At 53.5% G+C, this 25,800-nt stretch overlaps 1 protein-coding gene across 1 annotated transcript; it reads right to left on the bottom strand.

The window, feature by feature from the left end:
- Positions 1 to 963: 963 nt before the first annotated feature.
- SLC26A9 (solute carrier family 26 member 9) lies at positions 964 to 21,145 on the bottom strand (the record flags this gene model as incomplete). The annotated part of the gene is made up of 20 exons (XM_079761712.1): positions 964 to 1,011; positions 1,942 to 2,013; positions 4,247 to 4,392; positions 5,817 to 5,871; positions 6,948 to 7,232; positions 7,849 to 7,962; positions 8,101 to 8,193; positions 8,321 to 8,390; positions 9,094 to 9,200; positions 10,877 to 10,972; positions 11,527 to 11,604; positions 12,015 to 12,128; positions 12,413 to 12,560; positions 13,311 to 13,393; positions 13,713 to 13,865; positions 14,408 to 14,572; positions 16,258 to 16,433; positions 17,055 to 17,165; positions 17,267 to 17,406; positions 21,021 to 21,145. 20 exons carry the CDS (start codon positions 21,143 to 21,145, stop codon positions 964 to 966), a joined length of 2,379 nt encoding a protein of 792 aa, XP_079617838.1.
- Between the last annotated feature and the right edge of the window lie 4,655 nt (positions 21,146 to 25,800).

The following is a 25,800-nucleotide window of genomic DNA, read 5'->3' as shown; positions in this document are numbered from 1 at the left end:
GGACGAGACAGATTTCCCAAGTGGAGGAGGCATTTCCCTGATGGGCTGTCAGGTCAGGGGGACGGTCAAGGCTCACTCAGGTCCCACCAGTTTGCCCTAAGTTGGCACTAGCATTCCACCCCCATCTCTGGTACAAAGAGGGAATCCCAAAAGCTTTTGTGCAGAATAACTGGTACCTATTGCTAGGTTGCCAGAGGATTCTGCCAGCTATCCTCTTCCTTTTGGGTTCCTACTATCAAGCGGAAGGGAGCAGCCCCTGAGGGCAGGGGGGATGGTAATGTTTCAGGAAGCTGGGGCAGCTACCTTGGTGAACTGCTCCTGGGGAGGTAGTTCTGCTGGCCTTGAGGGCCCTGGCTACTCCCCAGGCTCGAGTCTGATGTGTTGAATAGCATGGAGGTCCCAGCAGCCTGCAGATGAGGAGGAGGTTGTACAATCACCAAGACAGAGATCCTGGGTTATGGGGAGTACAAGGTCCCAGAGGAGCTACCAGGAACAGAGTGGGGGCAGCTGGAAGGGGCAAGTGACAGAGTCCTAAGCAAGTTTGTTCCTGTGTCTTGTGACAGCTTGATGACACCACTTGATACTAAGCCATGCATGCCAAAGGACACTTTTGAAGCTCTCACTCCAGGTCAGCATTCACACTTTCCCTCCTGTTCTTGGTTCATGCTTCAAGTCCAGTAGTCAGGGCCTCTGGTCAGCTGCCATGGAGAGCAAACGGGACGCTTGCTGGCCAGGATCACGAGGGTTAGCAGAAGCTTTCCCAGCTTCTGAGACTGGCTCACTCAAGAGATGCCGGGAGGGAGGCAGGGTGACGAGAGAGGAGGAGGAGGAGAAGAGAGAGGAGCCGACGTCCTGGTGGAGGCGCTGTCCTCTCCCTGCCATCTGCTGTGATCCCAGGCTCATCCTTCACGAAGTCCCAGGTGCCATGCGCTCTGGAGGCAGCCTGGGAACTACTGCTGGGCCTCACAGGGCGGTCAGAGTCTCTGCGTGAAACATGCTCCCGAACATCTCCTGCCGGGGAGGAGAGGAGAGTCGAGGAGTTGCGTTAGACCCGTTGGGTTCAGAGTGGCTGAGGGTTGATGAGATCAGACAAGCTCTATAGTACTTTCTGGCTGATAAACTATTTTGGTCCTGCCCAGCAGTTTGGAACATGCTGGAGATTCCAAGGGACCTAGAGAGCAGCCTGCCAAAGCTTCCTGGCTCTGGCTGTGTTTCTTAATGTCTCCTGCATGCCATCGGCACTCCCAGAGGTGTGCTCAGAGGGCAACGGAATTCAAGCCCGCAAAGACTGGGAAGAAGCATGAAGCTAGATGCTATTTCTAATTGGTTTCTTTGAATTCAGGGCATCAGGAACAGAAGGCCCTGAGGGGATAACCCCTCCCACCTGCATAGCTCTTAGCTTTTAAGGCCTGTCCACATGCAATAATATTGGTCCCACTAGAATCTGCACCCTTAGAATTCATCTGACCCTCCCAGAATGTAAGTTTCCTAAGGACAGGGGTCTTTGTTTTGTTCACAGCTGTATGCCCACCCTGAAACTGTATAGGCAAGCAGTAAGCACTCCATAAATTACCTGTTGAATTAATGAAGGAACAAATGAATCCTCTGCTAATCTTGTGAGGTAGAGGGGACTTTGTACTGGGGCCTGGTGTTGTTATGTGGCTTGCCCAGGACCACGTGTGTGATGTGTTGGAGAGTTAAAAATAGATATTAGTTCTCTAGGACTAGATCCAGTGCCCCCCCCCCCCCCCCCCCCCGCCCCGAATGTCTTTCAGGGAGTGAGAAGAATTAAGACCTGCTATTAAAAGAAAGATGAGAAAGAAACTTTGTTGACTTCAAGATGACTGTTCCGGCCTGGAGGTGAGAGAGCCCATTGAACACCTTGGATTTGAGAGGGTCGCCTTCCTTCCCCTGCCCCCCACCCCCTGCCCCTTAGCTCACCTGCTCTAAGTCCCAGTAGCTGGGGCTCTCCTCCTCCGAATCAAATAAGGAGATCTCAGGGTCCACTGGAGCCTAGAGGGAAAAAGCAGTACAGAATGAGCTCTGTGATGGAACCACACAGCCCGGTGCAGAGTGAACTCTGTGACTGAACTACACACACAGCCAGCCACACAGCCTGGTGCAGGGTGAGCTCCATGACAGCCACACAGCCTGGTGCAGGGTGAACTCTGTGACTGAACTACACACACAGCCCGGTGCAGGGTGAGCTCCATGACAGCCACACAGCCTGGTGCGAAAGGCAGGCTTTCGGTGGCACCATGTGCTCGGATGCACAGCTGCTCTCCTGCCCCTTTCCTCCCCTCCCTCACCTGCTCACAAAACAGAGCCCCGTTCTGCCTACACCAGGGGCTGCCCTCGGCGGGCATTTAAAAGGCAGGGAAAGTGTACTTAGCTTACACTGACAAATGGCCAGCTGCCTGACTTCAGGGAATCTATTTCCTTCTGTTTCCTCATCAAACTCACTTTGCTGGCTTTCTACTCACCATGCTGTTGAAAAGGGGGTGGTGTGATTTATACAGATGAATATATTCTGTAATATGTAAATATATTACATATTGTGGAGAGTGGCTACAGTGTTAGGACAGGTTCAAGCCTTGGATTGATGAGAGGGCACAGTCCTCTCATGGCCACGTGCAAGTCCCAGCTTCGAGGGCAGAGCCCTCCCAGCACAATGATAGCCAACAGCTGTAGTTGTAAGCTGGAACCTATGGTCCGAACACATGGCCCCACGTGCCTGAGTGATAGAGGCTGCAAGTAAACAAAGCTTGATCAGGTGCATGTAATTGAGTGGGATTGAAACCCACGGGAATGTTGTAAACATCTTGACCACACCCTCACTTTGCCTCGTGGCATCTGCTATAAAATAAAGACATGGCTTGTAGTCAGTGGTGCTGTCGATAGCTCTCCATCAGAGAGGGCAGCATCCCACCGAGACCCAGCTTTCATTCTCTTGTCTGTCTTTTCTCAATCCTTCACTGCCACCACTCAGGTTCATCCTTGGCCGTGCTGGTGCGGCACAACATATAATATAAATTATTTTAAACATATAAACTGTAATAACTGGACAGTATTTGTACAATAACAAATGATAAAGATCTTCTTTTTGTTGTGTGGACAAGGTTCATTAACTGTGCTGCATAGTTTCTGTCTACATGTCGAGGGTGGGAGCCAAGGTCTTGTGTATTGTTGGGCAGCCTTTCAGTACCTAGGACAGATGGCTTCACCTTCATCAGTTTCTTAAAGCAAAGAGCACATTGTTGCTCTGGGGCCAGAAAAGGCTTTGCTATGACCCCCAGATGGTAGGGTCGAGTTTTATCGAGGGCTGGGACACACAGTATTGGGTGGCCAAGGACGGGCTGAGCTGGAAGGGGACTCTGGGAGGTGGGGGTTGCAGAGAAGGCCTGGGCAGGGACCCCAATAGGGTGGGCTTTTTCTGCCTCCCCAGCTTTTTTGGAATTCTACAGTGTTATTTGTAGCTCATTTGCATACCACTTACTGAGCTAATAAATTAGATGTCAAGAAACTGAGATAAAACTCAAATCCAGTTTCTTCATTCATCACCAGCCTAAAATCTGCAAGCTCTGTTAAAACAGGCAGGCTTACTCCCCTCCCTCCCCCAAACCTCTTCCAGCTGAAGGAGGAGGAGAGGTGAGCAATGCCAGGACATAGCTGAATTGGGTGTTTGTGTGACTGGGCACTAAGTTTTTTTTCATCTTTTTTTGTTTTTGTTCTTATCTGGACATTAATATTTTAAATACGTTTTTGTTGTTTTTTGAGAGAGAGAGAGAGAGAGAGAGAGAGAGAGAGAGAGAGAGAAACGATGATGAGAAACACCAATCAGCTGTCTCCTGCACGCCTCCTACTGTGGATCAAGCCCACAACCTGGGCACGTGCCCTGACCAGGAATCCAACCAGCAACCTCCCGGTTCATGGGACAACACTCAACCAGCACAGCAAAGCCACCTGGCCAGGGCCGAACATTAATATTAATAAAAGATTTTACCATATACAAAGCACTTTCAAGTGACATCAAAGATATAATTATCAGTTATTCCTAAAGCAAAAACAAAAGAAAACCCTTTGAGGTAGGTAATGTTAGTTTTGGGTGTCCATCCTACAGGTAAGGAAACTGAGATTCAGAATTGGTTTTGGCAAACCAAACTTCTCCTGTGCTCTTTCTAATGCCCCCTGGTCCTGCTATTTCAGTGTCCTGGGGCCTAGGATCCCCCAGGTGCCCGGACCTTACCCCTTGGAAGTCAGGTCCTGGGGCCACTTCTCTGGCATTCGCCTGGGCAAAGAGGACTGCGTCGTGTATGCTGGGAAAGACGTGGTTGCGCTCTAGACACCCATCTTCAAAGACGCCTCCATGGCTAATGTCATTGTACACCTGAGCTGGAAGGAAGAAAAGACGACCGATCTTCAGAACGATAACAGTCATTGTGGATTGGAGCTGCGGGTGGGGGGATTGGTGAAAGGATAGGAGAGAGAGGCCCGAAGGTCACTCTCTTGGCCTCCGAGGGCTGTGGCATTGACCTTGCAATATCAGTTCGGGACAGCAGAGGGCAATGTGAGCTTGAGGATGCTGAACCTTCAACCCAGGGCAGAAGGAAGCAGTTTGATTCAGGGAGTCGGTACTTTGTGGCCATTGAGAGGGAAAGGCGAAAATAGTTCCTGAGGAGGCTGCTGCCAGTTCTGTCTCCTGAGGGCCCTTCCTGCCCCCTGCCGACCCAGGACTTTCCCGCAACTTCCGTGTGTGGCTGGGCTCCTACACCTACCGGATCTCAGAGCTGATTTCCTGAGGAATGTCCGTGAGGGGCCAGGAACCTCTGGCTCTAACTCTGGAGCACATGCCCCGCACATCATTGCCATCGCAGACTCCCTCTCCCAGGGCTGGGACATGCTCAGGCCAGTTCTGAAGGTGGACAGGCCCCACCCCTGGAAGGGCTCTGACCCTCGGTGGGAAGCGGAGTGTGCGAGTAGGTGTCCCTTCACATGCTCTTGTGTGTGTCTGTGTGCTCATGTCCCTGCACTCCGAGTGTGTGCTAATGATGTGAAAGTCCACTGCTGTGTGGACATGCCCTCCGGCTGTGTATATGTGCCCTGTGGAGGCTGCATGCATATAAAACTGCATATCTGCATCCCCTGAGTAGTAATGATATATGTTTGATTTATTACTCATGGACTTTCAGATTTAGAGAAGAACCCCAAATTCATCTAGTCAACCTCCTTATTTTACACTAGAGGCCTGGTGTACGAATTCGTGCATGGGTGGGGTCCCTCGGCCTGGCTGGCAATGGGGCAGATCAGGGCCGCAGGAGGTTGGCCGGCCGGGGTGGGGGGGGGGAGGGGCTGCAGGAAGTTGGCTGTGGGAGCGCACTGATCACCAGGGGGAAGCTCCTGTGTTGAGTATCTGCCCCCTGGTGGTCAGTGTGCATCATAGCGACTGGTTGAATGGTCATCTGGTCATTTGGTTGCTTAGGCTTTTATATATATATAGACAGGTGACAATTGATCCCTAGACAGATAAAGTGACTTGGCCAAGGATACAAGGCAAATTAGTGGTGGGGAAATTAGAATCCCAGTTATCTTTTCTTAACTCCACGATCTCCCACTCTGCTGTTGAGATCCCTAGGATGTTTACACAATCTGGCCACAGTCTCCTCTGACTTGTGTCTGAAGCTCTCATGAGCAGGCAGTAGTTTGGGGGACTATATGGGTGCTCTCATTTCCACCCCCTTTCTTGTTCAGCATCCCTCTAACCTGTTCCCACCTCACCCCCTCGCCAGTCTTTCAGCCTCCTAAATGTCTTCTCTTACCATGAATGTTCACCAAGAAGACCTTCACACCGATCTTCCCATAGGTGGAGCTCAGCTAGAAGCATCGGGGTAAGGGGGGCAAAAGGAAAGGAATGTTTTGAGTGGGTCTCCAAAGTGATTCGCAGAACCCATTTCAGAGGGGAAGCCAAGCAAATAAGCAACCCTGAGAGCCCTGCAGCCAAAGATAAAAATAGCAGCAAAGCACACCACTTCTCGCTGGAGTGTTGGCTCGAGGCTTCTCTGAAAAGCAGGGAGGAAGTGGGGCTTTGCCAAGGAGGCGGGCACTTAAAGTCACCACGGCCCCTTCTGATGGGGCCAGAGCGTTCCTTTCAGTAGCTTAGATTCCCAGACTCCACCTCTTTCCCCACATTGTGGCTTCAGGCAGAAGCTGCAAGGGAGACCCAAGGCCTGGGGAGGTGCGGGTTGCAGCCAAGGCCCACCTGGATTTCAGGTCCAGGCCAGGGAAGCAGGCCGAGCCCCTAGCTGGGACGAGCTTTCGGGGTACGTGGCCAGTGGTGATGTCAGCCTTTATACTCTGTTCTCCTGGACCTGAGCCAGCTCTGAGGTTGGCTGACTCAGCCCTTGGAGGTGGTCTCTGAAAAGCTGTCAGGTGAACACATTTATTCAAGGTGCCCTGTGGGCTGCCTGTTTGGCCCAAGGATGTGGGGCACTGATATTATTTCTTCCCTCCTCAGCTGGCCGGGACTGGCTGATGCTAGAGTGTGTGGGTGAGTGTGGGAAGGAGCAGCAGACCATGAACCAGGGCCAAGCTGGACTCCACTCAGAGGACCCTGGGGTGGGTTCCTGTGGCCTGCGAGGGAGCTTGCGATGGCCTCTGCTAGAGAGGGGTGCTGTGGGAGGGTGCGACAGGGGGGACCTGGACCTCTGGTCTCCCTCTCCAGCCACTCATTCATTGTCTTGGGCTGTCTGGGCCTGCTCAGCACAGAGCCCCTTGTCCTGGCCATGTGTGGGAGAAAGGGATCCTTCGGATCCTTCAGGCCCTTCAGTCCTATTGGTATGTATCCTCCCTCAGCTTGTCAGAATGAACGCTCCAAGCAAAGCGAGAGTGGGAGAGCAGGAGTGAGGGTGTGCACGGGGGTGACCGGTGCTCCCTCTGCACAAGGGCCTCACCTTGGCCAAGGCTTTGATGCCCATTAAGTCCACAAAGCTGACCCCACTCATGTCGAGGATGAGGGTGTGGAAGGTGACGAAGGGCGGGACGCTGGCCAGCATGTCAGTGGGCTCACTGGGGGTCTCGGCAGGAGCCGGCAGCTCGCAGTGGGAAGCTGGGGGGCTGTCAGGGCTGAAAGTGATGTAGGACACGCCGCCGGCACCATTAGCAGGCGTCTGGTTGTTGTTGGGGTCGGTCGGGGAGGGGTTCTCAAAGTCCTGCTGGAGTTCCTGCAGGGAGACAGTCTGGAGGGAGGGGGTGGGAGGTCAGCAAACCGAACCAGACTTTGCTGCGGCTCAAGCAGGGCCAGGGAGCCTGCGGGTGAAGGAGAATCACTGCGCTTGATCCTGGTGAATACAAACCCCGAAATCCTCATGGGAAAGGCATCCCCCAAAGCCCCTTCCTTGGGCAAGGCCTGCAGCTTGGTGTCTCACAACCCAGACAAAGTTGGAGGATCCCTCCAGGAGAGGCACCGAAGCCACTGCCTACTTCATTCTGGGAGGGAGCCCTTTGGGAAGAGCTGAACTCTTTTTTTGCATTTTGCGGTGCCTGCCTGTTTCTCCCACACCCATCTCCACCATGCTGCTCTGGGTTGACTGGGAACCCCAGGAAATTCACTGCTGCTCCCCCCTTCCCCACGGGGTTGTTCGTAAGTCCATGAGTCATAGCCTATCTTAAACACAGAATGGGGGGACATGGGAGCTGGTCTCCCCTCACCCACGGATAAGAATGGTCAATGGCCACCAAGCAATGTCCACAGAGACTTTTGTCTTTGCCTGGAAGGGTGCTGGGAGGAGGGGCCCCAGGGTGCAAGATCAGAGAAGGCAGGAGAGAGCATGGCTGTCCCTGGCCTCAGCTCACCTTGGTTTTCATAAATAGAGACTTCCTCTGTTGTGTGGGCATCGCTCTCCCCCTCTCCTGCTTCTTGAGGTATTTTTGCTTGGCCAGCAATACTTTCTGGGCGTCCACACCCGTCTGTAGGGAAAGAGTCAACAGCAGGCGTGACCTCTCCCCTCTTTGAAGGAGGCCTGTCCTTGGCTCCCAGCCCCCTTCCTTCCACCTTCGGGTCACTCTCTGTCCAGCCTTTCTGGTCACCAAAGGACTGAGACTTACCTTGGCAATGACTTTTTGCCTGAAGATCTCTGAGTTGGCAAAGTAGAGAGGAGAGCAGTAAGTGACGATCTTAATCCCCTGGATTTCCTGGACCTGTGACAGGGAGGCTGAGTTTAAGTAGCAGAAATGTCTTTATTGACTTTTTATTTTAAAAATCCCTTTTATTTGGGGAGGGAGGGGGTAGGGCAAAAGAGGAAGTTCATAGGCTTGGATTACACACCCTATTGTAGGTCTTGGGATTCACATAAATGTCCATGTCCATGACCTGGGCCAAAGCGTAGCCATTTCGACTGCATGATGAAGAAGAAAACGTAAGTGAATGCTAACAGCGAATGGGCCTGGAGGGATACTGGGGCTGGGGGCTGGGGCAGAGGCAGGGCAGGGTCCCTTCTGCACCCCTGGGCTTGCTGTGTTTGTCCTTCGGCACTGTCTGGTGGCTGAACTGTAACCAGAGGGATGACAGGCCCTTGCCATAGCTCCCAGACTGGGGCTTAGTGGGAGAGAAGGGGTGGAGGTACACATGGTGACAAGCTTACGTCACTTCCTGGTCTTGAGTTCTCAAGAGGAGAAGGCAGAGTTCCCCTAACATTTAGCATCCCTCTTACCCTGGCCTGGACACCCTGGAATGTTCTATTGAATCTCTTTATAGGAAGGACATGCTATCTGTCCTCTGGCCTCATATTCCCCTGGGTGGGGTCCCATGTGGTCTGGTGTCTGGCAGTGCCTTCGGAAGGACACCGAGTCTTACCCACCTGCTCTTCCCCTACTTTCTCCAGCCCCCAGCCCTCCAAGACCACAATGGCTTCCTCTGGGGTTTCCAGGATATGGGAAGTCAGGCAGCCCAGCCTGTGCCCACAGTCCTGGCTGGGTTGGGCTCTCCTCAGGCCTGGCAGCACCTCCTGTGCCAGGCCCAGAGGCAGCAGGGTTTGGTGGGCTGGGCCAGGGTACCCCCCTCAACCCCCATTGTGTCTTTGGGGAGGGGCTGTTACTTACAACTGGGTCTGGAAGACTACAACCAGGATGGAGAAGGCGACACCCACTGCCACACCATAAGGCAGGCTCAAGAAGAAGGAGGAGAGGAAGCTCACCACCCAGACACACTGTGAGGAAAGAGATATGAAAGCAGACCTGGGAAGAAAACTGCCTCTTTCAGGAAGTCTTCCTGGATTTGCCAAGGTCGTTCTCTGCCAGCACAACCCAGACCCACCCTTCCACTTTCATGCCAGTTTTGCACTGTTTTATGTTTTGGTTACATTTGTCCCTTTCCCTCAGATTGAGTGTGGCCCCCTGGTCTTGTCTTGTTTTTAATAGACAAGCCCAGCACACCCAGGTCTTTGAGGGCATAATGATAAGAGCAAGAGTCTTGGGTCAGTTCTCAGTTCCAAGTTTCGTTCTCCTACTTCTAGCTATGTGAGCCTTAGATGCCTAATCCACAAAGGGGGAGCAATAATACCTGCTTCATTAAAGGATTAACGAGTTAAGAAACAGAGAGGTCCCAGCCTAGTGATGGGCCCCCAATGGGTGATTGATAGGCATGAGTACCCTTTCTCCATCTACCAGTCAGCTGAGAATGCCCAACACGGGTTTAGAGATGCTTCCTGGCCTGATGGCCTGGGGGCCTGGTAGAATTGGATTCAGTGTTGATTGTTGGCCCCATGCTCCTTTAGAGTTCCCCACATAGCTCAAAAGAAAACAAATCTACCCAATTTCCGTAGAGAATTGTGAGGAACAGATGGGAACCCAGAGCACTATGAATATTCAGGATTAATTGCCATAGCCAGGGATTGTTGGGATGGGGTAAAAGCAAATCCTTGGGCTGGGAATTGGGACATCAATTTTCTCCTTTCCTCACCACTCACTCACTCACCCGTCTACTACGGGAGCCAGGTGGATCACTCACTTCTCTGGCTCCTGTAGGAGACAGCCCAGCCCAGAGGTTTGGCGTCCAACACTTGGAGTTCCAATCCTGACTCCACCACTTACTACCTTTGTGGCCTTTGACGAATTACTTAACCTCTCTGAGCCTTGGTTTCATCATCTCAGAAGGAGATTAGGAAATCCTCTCTCATAGGTTATGGTGGGGCTTAAGTGGGGATAACACAGTGTCTCCAAAACACGGCAGCCTCCTTCCTATTGTCCAGTGGAGAATATGACTCACTGCAACGTAAGTCAGAACTGTAGAGTTCTATGGTTACACGGTGCTTTCCCGCCATGATCTCATTTAATCTTCAGAACCAGTGTGTGACGCAGCCTTGACTGTCACCCCCATATGCATGAGGAAACAGAACTCCAGAGAAGTCTAGTAACTTGCTTAAGGCCCTGCTCTGCTGGCTTTATGTTCTATTTTTTTTTTTAAAAAACAACAACAACATGATTTCTTTTGCTTTTTTTGGAACGATGAATCAAAAAAATAATAATAGCTAAGTTTTATTGAGTACAGATACAGTTTGGACAATGTGCTCCCTTCTTGTATTGTCTAATTTCTTCCTCCTAAGCAACCCTGGGGATGGGGGAGAGCAAGAAATATCCATTTCACAGACGAGGAAGCTGAGACGCAGAGAGGTTAAGAGACTTGCTATTGACTATAGAGCCTGTGAACGTCTGAGTTAGGATTTGAGCACATGGTGTCTCTCTAAAACCTGAGTTCGTAGCACTTGGTGATGCCGGTTCCGAAGCAGCTAACCAGAGAGATCATTCACAGGAGAAGGGACAGGGCTGTGAGGTTGGAGAAGGGGACAGGGCTCAGACAGGTACACAGAGGCCACCCAGTACCTACACAGTCTAGCTTGCTTTTCCTCCACAGGTAGTAGGGGTCGGCGAGTTGCTTGAGGGAGTTCTTGAGGTTGACAGCTATCAGGGCTCCCAGCACAGACTAGGGAAGCAGAACATTGTTCCTGTCACTGGGGTGTCCCCTTCTTCCTGCCCTTCCTACAAACACACCTGACCCTGGAGCCTGGCAGGGCAGAGCTGGAGCTCAGAACACTTCTCCCGCAGAGCCCCCAAATCTCTGCACTCAGGCTTAGGATTGGAGAGCTCAGGAGCTAGAGCCATGGGGCCCATCCTGGCCCCCTCTTCACCCTTCCCCTCTTCTCTCACTCCCATGGCCCATGCCTAGAGCCTTCCTGTGCCGGGGCTCATGGGTACTTGTCAACAGACTAGGGACTCAATCCTGAGGTTTGGAGGCTGGAGTCTGGGACCAGCCCTGAACTTGTGAGCTGTACCACCACGGGCACATCACTTAGACACTCTCAGCCTCAGTTTCCCTCGCCTGTAAACTGGGGAGAGTAAACCTGTGTTGTCTGCCGCACAGGTTGTGATTAGGCCAAAGTGCGACAATGACAGCACTTTGTAACCTGCTGCATGACCCTTAGGGGTTGCTCTTCCCGGAGTCTTTTGCTGGCCTCTGCTCTCCTGCTGGGCTCTTACCTTGGGGAGAGGGTATAGATAGGACCCCAGGACCAGCATGGTGATCATCACCACCAGAGACACACACAGGCTTGCCACCTATTCAGAGAAAGAGTTGGGAATAGGGAGTATTGCTTCCGATTGGTTTCCAATAGATGCCTATGGTGGAGTGGAGACTAGGGAAGGGAGAGGAAGGCGGGAGAAGCAGCTGGCCCAGCTTTCAGGTTTCTGGGATCCTTTGGGGCAGTGGTCGGCAAACTCATTAGTCAACAGAGCCAACTATCAACAGTACAACGATTGAAATTTCGTTTGGGAGCCAAATTTTTTAAACTTAAACTTCTTCTAACGCCACTTCTTCAAAATAGACTCGCCCAGGCCGTGGTATTTTGTGGAAGAGCCACACTCAAGGGGCCAAAGAGCCGCATGTGGCTCGCGAGCCGCAGTTTGCCGACCACAGCTCTGGGTCAACTGTTCGGTTCCCCATCCTCCTCCCCTGGCCCAGCGCTCACCTGGGATTTCCCTCCAGCTCCATCCACAGCCAGAGTGACGGAGAGAGCACAGCAAATGACGTGGATTTTAAAGAAGGAGCCAAAGAAGTTGCTGCAGCCCAGGGCAATCATCTCCTGTGGGACAAGGGCAGGATTAGGCGCTGGAGGTGTGGGCATGGGGTGGCGGGGTGGACCACACCGAGTGGGCCATGCAAGCTGGATCTTGGGCCTAAGACACGACCTACTACTCTAAAGCCATACACACCCAATTAAGCAGAGGTCAGCTCTTGGGGTCATACCCTCTCCCCACTGGCAGGCAGCTTTCCTTACCTCGGTCCAGAGCCCCCAGTTATCTTTTGCCAGGGCTCTGTGGGCCCCGGCCTGTCCTGTTCAGTCTTACTGGGGGTAGCAGGACCTACCTGGTTAGAATCCACGTCATAGCCGTGCTTGCTAGCCAGGGTCCGCCCCACAGCCAGGTTGATGACGTAGCCCACGATGGCCAGGGAGAAGGCTGTGCCAACCATGTCCTTCCACTGTGAAACCACAGGCAACACAGGAGTAGGGAACCTGCCAAGGAGCCAGAGGGGAGGCAGGGCCCAAGGGTGTGAGGAGAGGGAGGGCACCGAGTCCTTCAGCAACTCCCAGGGAGCAGCAGGGCCCCACTGGGTGCCAGGCTCTCACGTGGTTACCCTTTCCGCCTGAGTCCTCAGTACAACGCTGTAGGGCCATCACTCCCGTTGACAAAGTCGGAATCTGAGGCTTGGGGCACCTGGCTTGTCCAAGGTCTCACAGCCAGTAATTGGCAGGGCCTCGTTTGCTCACACCCAGATTCTGGACTCTTTACGCTCACCAGCCCCCCGTGTTGTGAGCACCCCCCCACACCTGCTGCCGTTCTGCAGCCCAGCACTGAACGGCCCCTCCCAGGGCCCAGCTGGCTGCCTGGCACAGAGTGGATGCCTAACGAATTTGGTTCGTCCTCATAGCTTCCTGTCCACATGGGTAAAAAGAGCCAATGCATTAAAACAGGGTGAAGAGCCAGATAAGGGCTGATCAGAGAGGCACTGCTTTAATAGCCCCACTGAATGAGACTCCCGGGGTGAGTGGGCCAGTTAAGACTCGCCGTTCATAAAACAGCCAGCATCGGCCCCCTGTGGGGCTCTTCTCCATAATAAGTCATAGTCGCGATCCATAGCTGGGCAGTGTCATAGGGTTTAGAACGCACTTTCATAGAGTTCGTCTCAGCTCAGCCTCTGAGCCCAGGCCTTGGTGGGGAGTGCTGTGGGGTTGGCGTCAGGCTTTCCAGCCCCCTGGACTCACCCATGTTGGATCTCCCCCACGATCTGCATGTGATACTTTTGGGGCATCTTACAGCCCCCAGAGATAGCTGTTGCCACCACCACCTGCAAACCCCAAAGTGGAGAATGGGGATTGGTTTGAAGTTGGGGTGAGTGCAAGGGTTTCTCTCAAGCCTCCCTTTTCTCTGGGGAACCCACATCTCACTTGCCTGCCTCTTTGAGGGGGAAGACTCCAAGGAACAGGAAGAGTGGGGCCATATTCAGGGGGATGGAAGGGATTCACCTCTGACTTCTTGCTCTACTGGCTGACAGTGGAGGGGGGTGAGGCTGGGTACGGGCGCCCTGGCCCTGGCTGGAACTGGATGTCTCTTCTCAAAGGCTCTCTGATCTGGCCCTCAACACCCAGCCCCGGGTGAGGTCTTACCACAATCATCTCTGTAGGGATGGGGAAGCGGATCTTGTGCATGTAGCGAGCGTTGAGCTCCTTCACCAGCACCAGGAAGACACCACTAATGAGGGCGAAGATGAGCGAGGCGATGTTGGTGTGGGGGAGGTTTTTGCAAATGTCAATGAAGGTCTGGTGGAGAGAGCATCATGCCTATGGGCTCCCACTGCTTCTTCCCTCACCACCCCCACCACTGGATGGCTGACCCCGTGAGGGGATATCATCAGTGCTCATGGAGGCACCCAAGCAGAATCTAGACCCTGATCAGGAACATGTTGCCATTTCCCACCACCCTCTCCCAAAGGGCACATCAGGAGCTCATGCTGGGTCAGGAATGTTGATTCCCTTTCTCTTCCTCCAGAAAGAGTTCAAGTTTAAGGAGGAGGGTAGAAACTAGACATAAGGAAGGACTTCCCAGCCAGTGGAACAGGGAACTTATTAAGAGGCTACCTCTCCTTTTCTGCAGGGATTAACCACAGGGAACCTCATCGAGCCCTCAAGGCCATGTGTTTGACTCTCCCTCCCAACGTGAGAACCCCCTCAGCGTCCTCTCCTAACACCGGGTCAGCCAGCCCTTGCTCGGGAGCATCCCATGATGAGAAGCTCACAACAACAGTGAAGTTGGCTGTTGTAATGAGCCCCTCCCCATTTGCAGGGCACTATCCTAGACTCACAAAGACGATGGACCCTGGGCCGGTGTAGGAAGGGATGGTCAGTCCAAAGATGTACTTGAGCACCGAGATCAGGATCTGCAGGCCGGCAGCCGTCATGAAGCCCCGGATGAAGGACTCGGAGAGGTAGATGGCCACAAAGCCAAACTGCACGAAGCCCAGGCCCATCTGAGGGGGAAATGACCAAGAGGGTCAGCAGCTCCCACACTTGCCTGATCCAAACCCAGGGCTGGAGTTCTGAGCAGCTCTGGGCAGCAGCAGCTCTAGGGAATTGAGTCCTTTGTGACCTTGTCTTCCTTTTTAATGTGCCAGCAGAATTTTGGTTCCTTAAGGACACTGGCCTCTTTGTCACTCCACCTCTCTGTCTTCAGTTTCCTCATCTGTGAATGAAACTGGCCCTCCCTCAGTGTTTCCTCTGTTCGTGGATGACACTGCCATCCACCCAGTTGGCCAAACAATACCTTGGGAGTCATCCCTCCCTCACCTCCCACGTCCCATCTATAACCAGAGCCCAGTTAATTTTGCTCCTGGCAAAATGTTCCTCAAGTCCACTCCCGTCTCCGCGGCTTTTTCCATGGCCACCACTGGTCTAGGCCAGGTGTCCTCAAACTACGGCCCGTGGGCCACATGCAGGTGTTTTTGCCATTTTGTTTTTTTTACTTCAAAATAAGGTATGTTCAGTGTGCATAGGAATTTGTTCATAGTTTTTTTTAAACTATAGTCCGGCCCTCCAACTGTCTGAGGGACAGTGAACTGGCCCCCTGTTTAAAAAGTTTGAGGACCCCTGGTCTAGGCCCTCAGCACTCTTGCCTGGCTCTCTGTACGGTCCCCAACAGGACTGATTCTAATCCACCTCCCACCCCTCATCTTCTCCGTAGCCCATATGATCCTTCAACTGCCAATCGGACCTAAAGCCACTGCCTAGGGGACAGACCTCAAACATCATTGTCTGGTCCATGCCTACCTTTCTAGCCTCTTCTCTGGCCCGTCCCCAAAGGCCCCTTGCCATCGAGTCCCACTACACGCCTTGCCTTGCCATTCCTGGTCAGTTCACCCTCTCTGAGTCCTCGGTGCTTGGGGGGATCTTTTTCTCTGCCTGGACCATCCTTCCATGCCTTATTCATTTGCTTACTGGTCACTTCTAGTCATCCTTTAAGACCCAGGTCACCTGTTCTCTTTGAGGAGAGGCCTTTCCTAACTCTTTTTGGTGTTCCCACAGCTGTTTGTACATAGCTCTATTATGCTGCTTATCTCACTGCCTACAAATTTATCTGTTGACATGGCTATTTCCTCTGCTGGGCTGGGAGCTTCTGGAAAACGTGGCCTCTTTCTTACTTATCTTTTATCCCCAGGGCCTAGCCCAGTTCCTGGCACAGCGAAATGACTAAGAAACATTAACTAAATGAATGAAGGAATGAAAGGTGCCCTCTGAGTTTGCTTCCTGCGCTTGCATTCTGTCAGGCTGTGTTTTCCTTCACAAAACCCAGCAGAGTCCTTTGCATGTGGCCAAAAAGGAATTTATGAAGTGCAGGTGATGCTTTGGCTTGGAGCAGAGGAGGCTGGTGGAGGATAAGAGAAGTCAGGAAACAGGAGGACTGTGCTGGCAGAGGGCCAGGCTCTGGAAAGGGAGTGGAGAGAAGACGCGAGTGTTGAGATAGTCCAAACTCAGGACAGTTTTATCAGGTGTGGATGCTGGAGGGAGGGGAAGGATATCTGGCTTTTTAAAGTCTTTGGGGGCCCTGAGAATGGGGAAGACGGAGGAGGTAGAGCCCTAAATCAGCTTTAACGTCAAAGTTGGGTCTTTGAGTCAGGGGCAGGGTGGTCTGATGGCAGGGATTTGGCCAGCTCCTCACCTGGATGATGGCAGTCAGGCAGGCTAGCGTTGCTGACACATGCAGCCTCTCGGCCTCCATGGCCGCCGTGTCCACGTGGGTCTGGTTGGTAGCATTGTTGAAGATCTGGAATTTTGACTCTGGGGCCAGCTGCAGACAGATGTTACCCACCAGGATACTGATAACAGCAAAGGTACCTGTGGTGCCCCACCCAGCCAGCAAAAGTCAGAGGTTTGGATCAAACCCATGGAAACCATCAAGGGGCCCAGGATTGCTCCCGACCCCCAAGGGGATGGAGCCCCAGGGCCTCCAGGCTGCTCTCCAGCATAATACCACACATATCTGACCATGATCTACTGTTTCATCTCAGCTGTTAATATTATTTTACTGGACACCTGAGGAAGTGTGCTTGGAAATACAAGCAGGACCCGACCCAGAAACAGGCCTTGTGACCAGGTCCTTTCTCTGTCTCACTTAGCACCAGAGAACTCCAAATGTCCCCCTCAGTGGCCTGCGGGGACCAGCCTGGGGTTAGAAGGTAATTTCTCACAGCTGTTGAGCACTTTATGGCACACGGTTTATCTTGTTGCACCAAGTCTTCCCCACATTCCGGGGAGGAAGGCAGAGCAGGTAATGCTGACTGAGCTCACAGAAGCTAAGTGGTTTCTCCAAGGTCACGGAGGACCTGGGACTGACACAGTGATGGTCCCTTGAGAACCAACCGGCACCAGCTAGAGGAGTATGTAGATGGAAAAATCACCCGAAACCCCTTTTCATACCACCCGTCCTCCTGCCTGCTGGGAGGGGAGAGGTCTTACCTGGCACCATCTGGTGTATACCCCCCAGGAAGAAGTAGGTCAGGAGGGGGAAGAAGGAGGAGTAGAGGCCGTTGACTGCAGGAAGGTTGGCTAGAAGAGCAAATGCCATGCCTGCGGAGGACGAGAGAGTGAAGGCTCAGGGGCACGGGGATTATGGAGGCCACAGAAGGTGGGGGTGGAGAGGAGCAGGCCTGGCTGAGAGGACCCCTCACCTTGTGGCACCTGGATGGACCCACCGCTGAGGCCACCAAGCAGGTCGGGGATGATGTAGTCTTTGATTTTGTACTTGGGGAGCCAGGAGAGCACAGGGAGCAGCCCAAACACCACGGTTTTGATCTTGGCCGGGGAACATCTGGAGGGAAAACGGGCAGATTTCCAGTCAGCGCTGCCCCGGCTTGGGCGCTCCAAGTTGGGGAGGGATTACAATATCCTGTTGCTGCTCATCATTCATTCAAAATTCATTCAAAATGTGATGGGCATGTATACTGGACAGTATGCCAGACACTGAGAAGGAAAAGCAGGGACTTTCTCTTGAGAACCACCAGCATGCCCTGTGCATGAGCTGGAGGTCTTCTGACGGATGCCGCTTGCTCCGAAGTCTACAAGACTTGGCTTAAAGGCATGGATTTCTTGGTGGCTTAACCTTCTGAGGTGTCAAGTCCAGGCCCATCTCAATTGGCCTTTCTCCAGGAAAGGCTTCTCTGAGTTCCTGGCTGATTGAACACAGGCCTGGGCCCCCTTGTCTGGGCTTCTTAGCTCCATGAGTGCCCCCTGTTTAATAACTTGCTTTTCATCTCCCTCGCCCACTAAACAGCAAACCCACAATGGTGAGAAGTCTGGCTCTCTTGTCATTTCTGTATACCTTGTGCACTACATTGGGGTGCTTCGTAAATATATGTTGAATAAATGAATGAGTGAATAAGTGAAAGGATGAGCCGGTATTGAAACTCAGTCTGGTTGGCTCAGCCGGGTGGCTCAGTGGTTGAGCGTTGACCTATGAACTAGGTCATGGGTTCAATTCCCAGTCAAGACACATGCCCAAGTTTTGGGCTCGATCCCCTGTAGGGGGCATTCAGGAGGCAGCCAATCAATGATTCTCTCTCATCATTGATGTTTCTATCTCTCTCTCCCTCTCCCTTCCTCTCTGAAATAAAAAAAGAAAGAAAGAAAGAAATGCCCTAGCTGGTTTGGCTCAGTGGATAGAGTGCTGGCCTGCAGATTGAAGGATCCCAGGTTCGATTCCAGTCAAGGGCACATGCCCGGGTTGTGGGCTCAATCCCCAGTGTGGGGGCATGCAGGAGGCAGCCGATCAATGATTCTCTCTCACTGATGTTTCTGTCACTCTCTCCCTCTTCCTTCCTCTCTAAAATCAATAAAAATATATTTTAAAAAAAAGAAACTCAGTCTGTCCAAGTGTATATACAATAAACTATCGCGGCAGATTAAGTATTTACAGTTGTTTGCATGGAGAAATAATACAATAATACAAGAATAAACTGTGTTTTGTGTACTCAGAACTGTAACCCTACTTTTGCCCCACCTTGTATTGCTAAACACATTTTACAGATTTAGACTCACCATTACCTTTCTATGAGTGAATGCCATACATTTGCTTGCCAAAAGCTCTAGTTACCAGATTGTTTGCAAGGGGATCTAAGTGGGGATCCTTTTCTTCCCCCGAAGTATTCTTGGTAAAAAGAAGGAATGGGTTACAGGCGTGTTGCTAAACCTTTCTCTTGTGGAAAGTGACTGTGTTCTCACTGTAAAAATTCAAACAGCACAAAAAAAGAAACAACAGCAACAAAAGAAACTCAGTGTGAGTAGGGGCTGCTGCCATCTTTTAGAACTTCTCCAAGAGGAAGGCTCCATTGTGCTGCAGGGAGTGCCCCGTGGACCCGGCATCCTTCATGTGCGATGACTCCAACACCAAGTTTGTTCCCCTGCTAACCCCTCTGGGAGGGAAGACTGGGAGCTGTTCATTGATTGGTGAGCACGGGGTGGGAGAGCTGGTCCCTGCCCTGTTTGTTGAACACCTCCAGGCCCTTTCATAGAAACGCAGGAGCGGTCGGAACAAGGGCCTGCAAACTGGAGGGTGACAGCTGGGGGATTGATGACTAGAAGAGGGTGGGAGGCATTTGCTTTGCCTTTCCCAGTTGAGGGAACTCAAATATCCAGGGCCCAGCTGATGACTCACTGGCCCGCTCTGATTAGGCCTCCTTTCTTGCTCTTTGCTGCTGTTCAACAATAGTTGCCCTGACACTGGGTCCCCTGGACTTCACCCAAGACTGAAATACACACAGAAAATGCTTTGCACCCTGTATTGTCCGTGCAGATTTTCTATCCGAACCAACACTCGGTGGAAAAGCACCACGACCCACATCTGACTCCCTAATCCCCTCTGGGGCAGGTGGACGCTTCTCCCCTCCCTGGGATGGTGAATGGGAGTTAGACTGGTGGTAAGTAGCTTAATGCATCTCTAAAGCCTTGTCCTAAGAGAGAACCAGCCCTGCAAGAACTCTCTCAGGTTTGTTTGTGGCAGGGAAAACTGGACTCGTGAATAGAGAGCTGGCTAGGGAAAGAGAAACAACCCACTTCAAGGTTCATTCCTGCCCAGCCTTACCTGCCCAGCCTACCTGCCCAGCCTTACTTGCAAGCCTGCCATAGGTTGAGCAAAACAATCTGAAACTTGAGAGAAGAGCTAGAAAGTGATGCCAAACACCTATACAGAAGCTCCAGAAGGCAAGAAGGAAGTGGGTAGAGGGATTAGCTTTCTTGACATTCATTCATTCATTCATTCATTCATTCATTCATTCATTCTTCATTCATTCAACAAATATTTATTGAAGCCCTTTCTGTGTGCCAGGCACTGTTCAAGGCTCTCATGCCAGCCTCATGGGAATTCTTAGTTCCCTACATCCCTTCATAGTTTTCATCATCCAAAAACTTTTAGGACAACAGCAGATACCCTCATCCCTCCAGTGCAGAAACAACCCAAACTTAAATTCGTTGGGCACCGAGGAAGGCAGAGCCCACCTATCTGAGGAGCACAGCTGTGGGTACAGAGCCTGAACACTAGGCACCCCAGGCCTTGGCTGTAATTGGGCAGAGATGGAGCCTCTTAGGAGAGGTAGGGTTGGGCCTGGGCTTTTGGTGAAAACTGAAGTGGGTGATTCCCCTGGTCTGAACCAGTTCCACCTGCATCTCCACTTCAGCCATTGCCAGTGACCTCAATCCAGGTAACTGAATCAGCTGTTTCCCCTAGGGAGTGGGGAAGAGTAAGCCAGCCTACAGTGAGGCCTGAGAGAGGCCCGAGCGCGGTCTGCCAGAAGTCTGGGAAGGGGGAAGGCGAAGCTGTGGCCTCGGGCTTCTGGAGTGTGGGTGTAGATCACCCCCTTAGAGGCCAGACTTCACTACCCATCACCCCAGTTCCAGGGACCTGAGACCGGAAATGGCCCAGAGACTGGAGGGACCACATCCTGGTAGGTACCCTTTAGGGACCACCTTTGGGCATTCTCCGGACCAGGAGAAGGAAGGACCATCTAGAAGGGAAAGAGGACAAAGAGCATGGGGTGATGGTGGCTTCTGATTTTTATTAACAAGGAGGGGATAGGACATTGCAGCAGGGGCTCCGATGCCCCTCACCCCGGGCTGCAGCATGCCCATCTATCGCTCCCTTAAGAACTCAAGAAACACTTGAGTGGACTGAGAATATGGCAAGACCTCATGCAGGGGGTTGGGGATGGTCCTGCTGAAGCTGCGGATGGTCTTTGCTCCTACTCCCCATCCTCCGTGGGGGGTCTCAGGACAGTTGAAATGATAGGATCTTCCATTCAGGGTTCCACACCAGCCCTCCCAGGGCTTTCCCCGAGCTCTGTGTGAGGGATGCGGGTGCGAGAGCCACGCCTGGTGCGGGAGAGACTTTGGTGGGGAGCAGAGGAGAGGAGTCTGGGCTCTGGGTCACATTACCTGAAAGCATAGCGAAGTTTCTTTCCCAGTGGGTACGTCCGGTCCTTCTTCTCAAATTCATGATCGAAGAGGGTGAGAGAGTATGCAGCTCTGTCTATCACGTAGCGGGGCCTGGGCTGGCTCATGTCTGGGGCATGGACAGGCTTTGGGAGAAGCAGACAAGGGGAGGATGAGGGACATGCCTCCTCAGCGCCAGCTTGGGCCTCCTCTCTCTAGTCCTTGCTGCAGCCGTTTTATGCTGGGCTCCCCGCCCCCCTCCAGAAGGTGCCTCCCTTCCTTCTTTCAAGTCCTTCCATCAGACTCACTTCTGCGGGTGGCCTTCCTTCCCGGGCACTGATGATGCACACACTCGCCCTGGCTGTTTTGCTTGGCGCCCAGCACATGGCTGGCACACTGCACCTGTGACATCACCGTCACCCCCGCTGAACACCACGCAGAAAAAGGTGGGAGTGGGAGGGCAGGAGTCCCAGCTGGGATTCAGCACATTGATTCGACCCCTTGCCTCCCCCCCGCCACCTCCCCAAGGCCCCTGGTGCCTCCATAAGCCCCGCCCCAAGCCTCAGTTTCCCGGGCAGAAAGGCTAATACCATTCAGCCAGACAGTTTGGAAGGAATAGAGGTAACAGCCTGCCCAGAGGCAGGGGGATGGGCACAGTGACCTCAACGAGGCCCCTTCTTGAAGGAGACACCTAGGACTTCACCAACAGGTTTCCCTGGGGATGAAGGACAATGGCATGTTTGGGGAAATCGGGATGCACTGTGCTGCTGCCTCTCCCACACACGCTTCCTGTACCTAACCTCTCTTCCCCCACCCTGTGTACTGCTGTTTCTCTCCTCCTCAATTTTTTGCGCAACCTTGCTGATGTCCCAGGAGCCCAGCCGGCAGAGCTGAGTACAGGGCCCTGCAGGTCCAGAGGAGGTTCCTGTGGGAGCCTCCCCTCCCTCCTCCAACCACTAGTCTCCCTGCCTGTCCCCTGTCCTCTGGAGCTGGGAGAAGCCGCCTGGAGGAGGCAGGAGGGAGAGGAAAGCCAGGGGGCAGGCTTAGAGGGAGGGTTGAATTCTGGGGGGTAGGGTGCGAGGGGTGGCTGTGGCCAGTTTGGCAAGAGATTTGAGATGGAGTTCAAAGTGGAAAACCACTCGGGGCTAGGGATGTCCCCTGACTTCCTAGGGGGAGACCCTGGGGTATGGGAGGTTATCAGAGGGGAGCAGTTGATACCTTCTATGGAAGAGAAGAGCGGGGAGAGATGGGAAGTGCATTAACTAGGGTTCTAGAAACCTGGGTTCTAGTCTGGCTTTACTGGTGGGTGGAAGGGGCAGCATTACCTCTGTGAACCTCAGGTTCCTTGTCAGTGAAATGGGGGTAACAGGCCTCTCACGGGGTTGTTGTGAGGCTCAAAGGAGGTAACGGACAAGAAAGGGTGTGTAATATGCAAAGAAGGCTGCAAATGTGAGTTGTTATTATCATAAGATTGTGCCCAAATCAACAAAGGCTGAGCTGGTGCACTCCATTCATTTGGCTGTGGGACCACATGGTCCATCAGCAGCCATCAGCCTGAGCTGGAAATCCAGCAAAGCCCCACGGATGGTGCCTGGCTGGGAGGGAAGTGGGTCGAACCTGCCCACGGCGCCTGTGCCCAGCCCCTTGCCTGGTGCTTAGTATGTATGCAACAGATGCTTGTGGAGTGAATCAATAAAGGGTGTTGCGGAGAGGACATGGGCAGGACTGAGCAAGAGCCATGGCACGTGAGACGTCCCGGCGGGAGAAATGAGAGGCCCAGTGGCATAAGGAAAACAGCACACGTTTTAGAGCCAGAGGACCTGGGTTCAAAGATTCGGTTTCTGCATCCCCGTAAGTGGGGATAACAACAGTCCCAGGTGGTTGCTATGGAGAGCGTGTGTGCGAAGCGGCTGGCCTGCCAGGGCACCCCATAAAGGTGACAGGGATGACTACCAGGATTACGATGGAGGGGGCGTCCTTCCTCTTAGGACAGACTCTTCAGAGACTTCCAGACCCGCCCCTCCAGGAAGGCAGGGTGGCCTTGCCCCCTACCCTCTCCGGAGGCGGGAAGGGTCTAGCTTTCCAGGTGGTTTGCCTGGAGGCCCTTTGGGTGCAATGAGTGGGGAACAGGACCCTCTGGAGGAGCCCACAGCTCTAGCCTGGCTCCAGCCTAGTTTAGGGAGGTCTGTTCCAGGCCACTGAAGACCACTTGCCAAAGAAGAGCCAATATTTTCAAAGGGGCTGACCTAGAAGAGAGGGTGATGGGAGACCTTGATTCCATGCCAAGGGGCGGGCAGTGATCCGGAAGCCCCTTCCCTGCCAGTTTCCAAGGCTCTAAGCTCTAGTAGTGCATTTGTGGGGAGGGGGTTGTTACCATCTGATCCTACTGAATCCCTAATAACCCAGCCACCCCGGCTAGCCCTGTTTCCCCGTTTCCTCAGTGGTTCCTTTCTCCCTGTCACCCAGGCCTATCCCCTACACTTGTCCCTGCCCTTCCCTTACCCCGGCCTCGGCCTCCACACAGTTGTTCATCAGTCCCATTACGATTTCCTTCCGGTTTCTCCCAGGCCACCCCCGCAGTCTTATCTCACACCTGGATGATTGCAATCGCCTGATAACTGATCGCTGGTCTCCAGACTACACCCCCTGCTCAGCAACCCTCAGCTTCTTCCTTTCCAGGAGGATCAAGCCCAAACTCCTTATTTTTAGCATGTTTGCCCTTTAACGATGCGGCCATGTTTTGGTGAACTTGGTACATTGGTTGGCCGTGTCCCCCGGCACTGTCCAGTCCCCCCAACAAGCCTGGCTCATTTTTACCTCGGGGGCCCTTTCCACACTTTTCTCCTTCCCTGAGGGACCCTGACGCTTCCTTCCTTTCTAGACCTGCCCATCTTTAAGATCTGCTTAGGTTCCTCTCCTCCCCTCCCATGCCTCTCCTCCTCCCTCCTCCCGCTTCCTCGCCTTCTACGAAGCTTTCCTGCCCCCCTGCCCTGGGCTCTCTTTCTCCTCGGATCTCCTTGGTGTGGCCCTCGCCAGCCTGTGCGCCCGCCCGGTGTTGGCTTGGGCAGCTCCAGGCTGTCACTTCCAGGAAGGGCGGGAGGAATCCTGCTGGGAGCACAGGTGGGGGACTCGGGCTTGTTCTGCCCCTGTGGGCACGCTTCTTACAGATGGGGCTGATGCTTGGGCAGTGGCCACTCGCACAGGCTAGCAGAGGAGGAAAAGCCCCCTGCTTGACTGGCATGCAAGCCTGCCTCCTTCCCCCATTCCTCTGCCCATTTCATTCCAGGAATAGGGTGCTGAAGGAAGAGGCTCCGGGTACTTTCTCCATCCTGGGTTTGTACCACCCACAAAAGGAGACCCAGCAGCCAGCTGGCCTAGAACGTTTTGTCTAGACTAGAACGTGAGGGCTAGACTAGCCCAACCCTCTCATTCTGTGGCTGAAGAAACTGAGTCTTAGAGCGAGGGGGGCGGTATGGGACTTTGGACCGGGCCTCAGACTCCAGCTCAAGTCCCTGCTGAAAGGCCCAGCCCTCCCCGAGGTGACCCTGCTTTTGCTCCCTGGGGCTGGCCGCCGAGTGGCCGCCCGAGTGCCCTCTTGGGACCACCCTGGTGACCTTCCGTCTCAGCTGACAGGAGAGGGTCTTTCTCTTCTCGAGGGCTCTGCCGGGGGATCTGAGCCCTCTCCTGGCCTCTGGGTTCCCAGGACAATGACAGGCAGAGTGGCTCTGCCCCAGCTCCTGGTGAGGAGGTGCCCTGGTCATACTTCCTAATTCCAAGAGTCGGGGCTGGGGTGGGGTGGGGCTTAGGATGGGAGGTTACTTCATCGGAGCCAGTCCTTCAGGCCTGGGAGGAAAGGGGGATGGGAGAAGCAGAAAGGGCGAGCCAGCAGGCAGGCGGGAGGCTCCCCCTCTCCTGGATGGTTCTCAGAGAGGTTAGGACTTCTCCGGAACCCCCAGGGGGCTCTTTCAATGCTCGGTTAGGGGTGGGAAGGTGAGAGAGGGAGCGGGAAAGGGAGAGAGGTATAGAAGATGTGATGACTTGATCCCTAGTTAAACAAACACAGAGCCCTGCCGAATGGTGTGAGCATCGCTGAGAAAAGTTAAGTGCTCACTTGGCAGGTGTGTCTCACCGAGCCCTGCCTCCCTTCAAACAGCACCTCCATCCCCCCACGGATCAGGGATAAATAGCAGGTGCCATGTGACAATACTGGGGAACAAAAGGGTGTCCCTGCCCCCTCCCCACTTCTGAGGAAAGGAGGGGCCCGTCCTGAATTACGGGAGAGACCTAGAGGGGGGCTGTGGGACTTCGGGGAAGAAGAGGGCAGGGACACGCTTTTGTTCCCTAGAGGGCAGGAGGGAAGTGCAGAGGGTGGGAGAGGTGAGCGTATGGACAATCCCAAGGCTTGGCAGGGGAGTGGAGTCACACCTGGGGGCAAGGGGATCCACAGGTTTTGCAGAGCTAAGGAGCTAGAGGGGGGTGCAAAGGGGGAATGGACTTTGTGGGGAGGGCGTGGGCCAGACCAGACGCCCTCCTGAGCTTCTCCAGGACCCTCATTAGAACCCTAACTCCCTCCCACTCCCCGCGCTGAACTCATATGAAAGAAAGCCCACGGGTATCTTCACCCAGTGACTAGGCCTGGCTACATCCGCAGAACATTGTGGGCAGAGATGGGCTTGGCACAGGGCCCGTTAATGCACAGAGCGGCCTGGAGCAGTGCCTGGCCTTGGTAAGCGCGCAGCAGCTTCGGACTATTTATTGTTGCTCCTGCGATTATTGTCGGATG

This window comes from Cnephaeus nilssonii (genome assembly GCF_951640355.1).
Source record: "Cnephaeus nilssonii genome assembly, chromosome: 21".
NCBI lineage: Eukaryota > Metazoa > Chordata > Mammalia > Chiroptera > Vespertilionidae > Cnephaeus > Cnephaeus nilssonii.
Note: the sequence above shows the minus strand (reverse complement) of the source record. Positions and strands in the feature narration are given on the sequence as shown.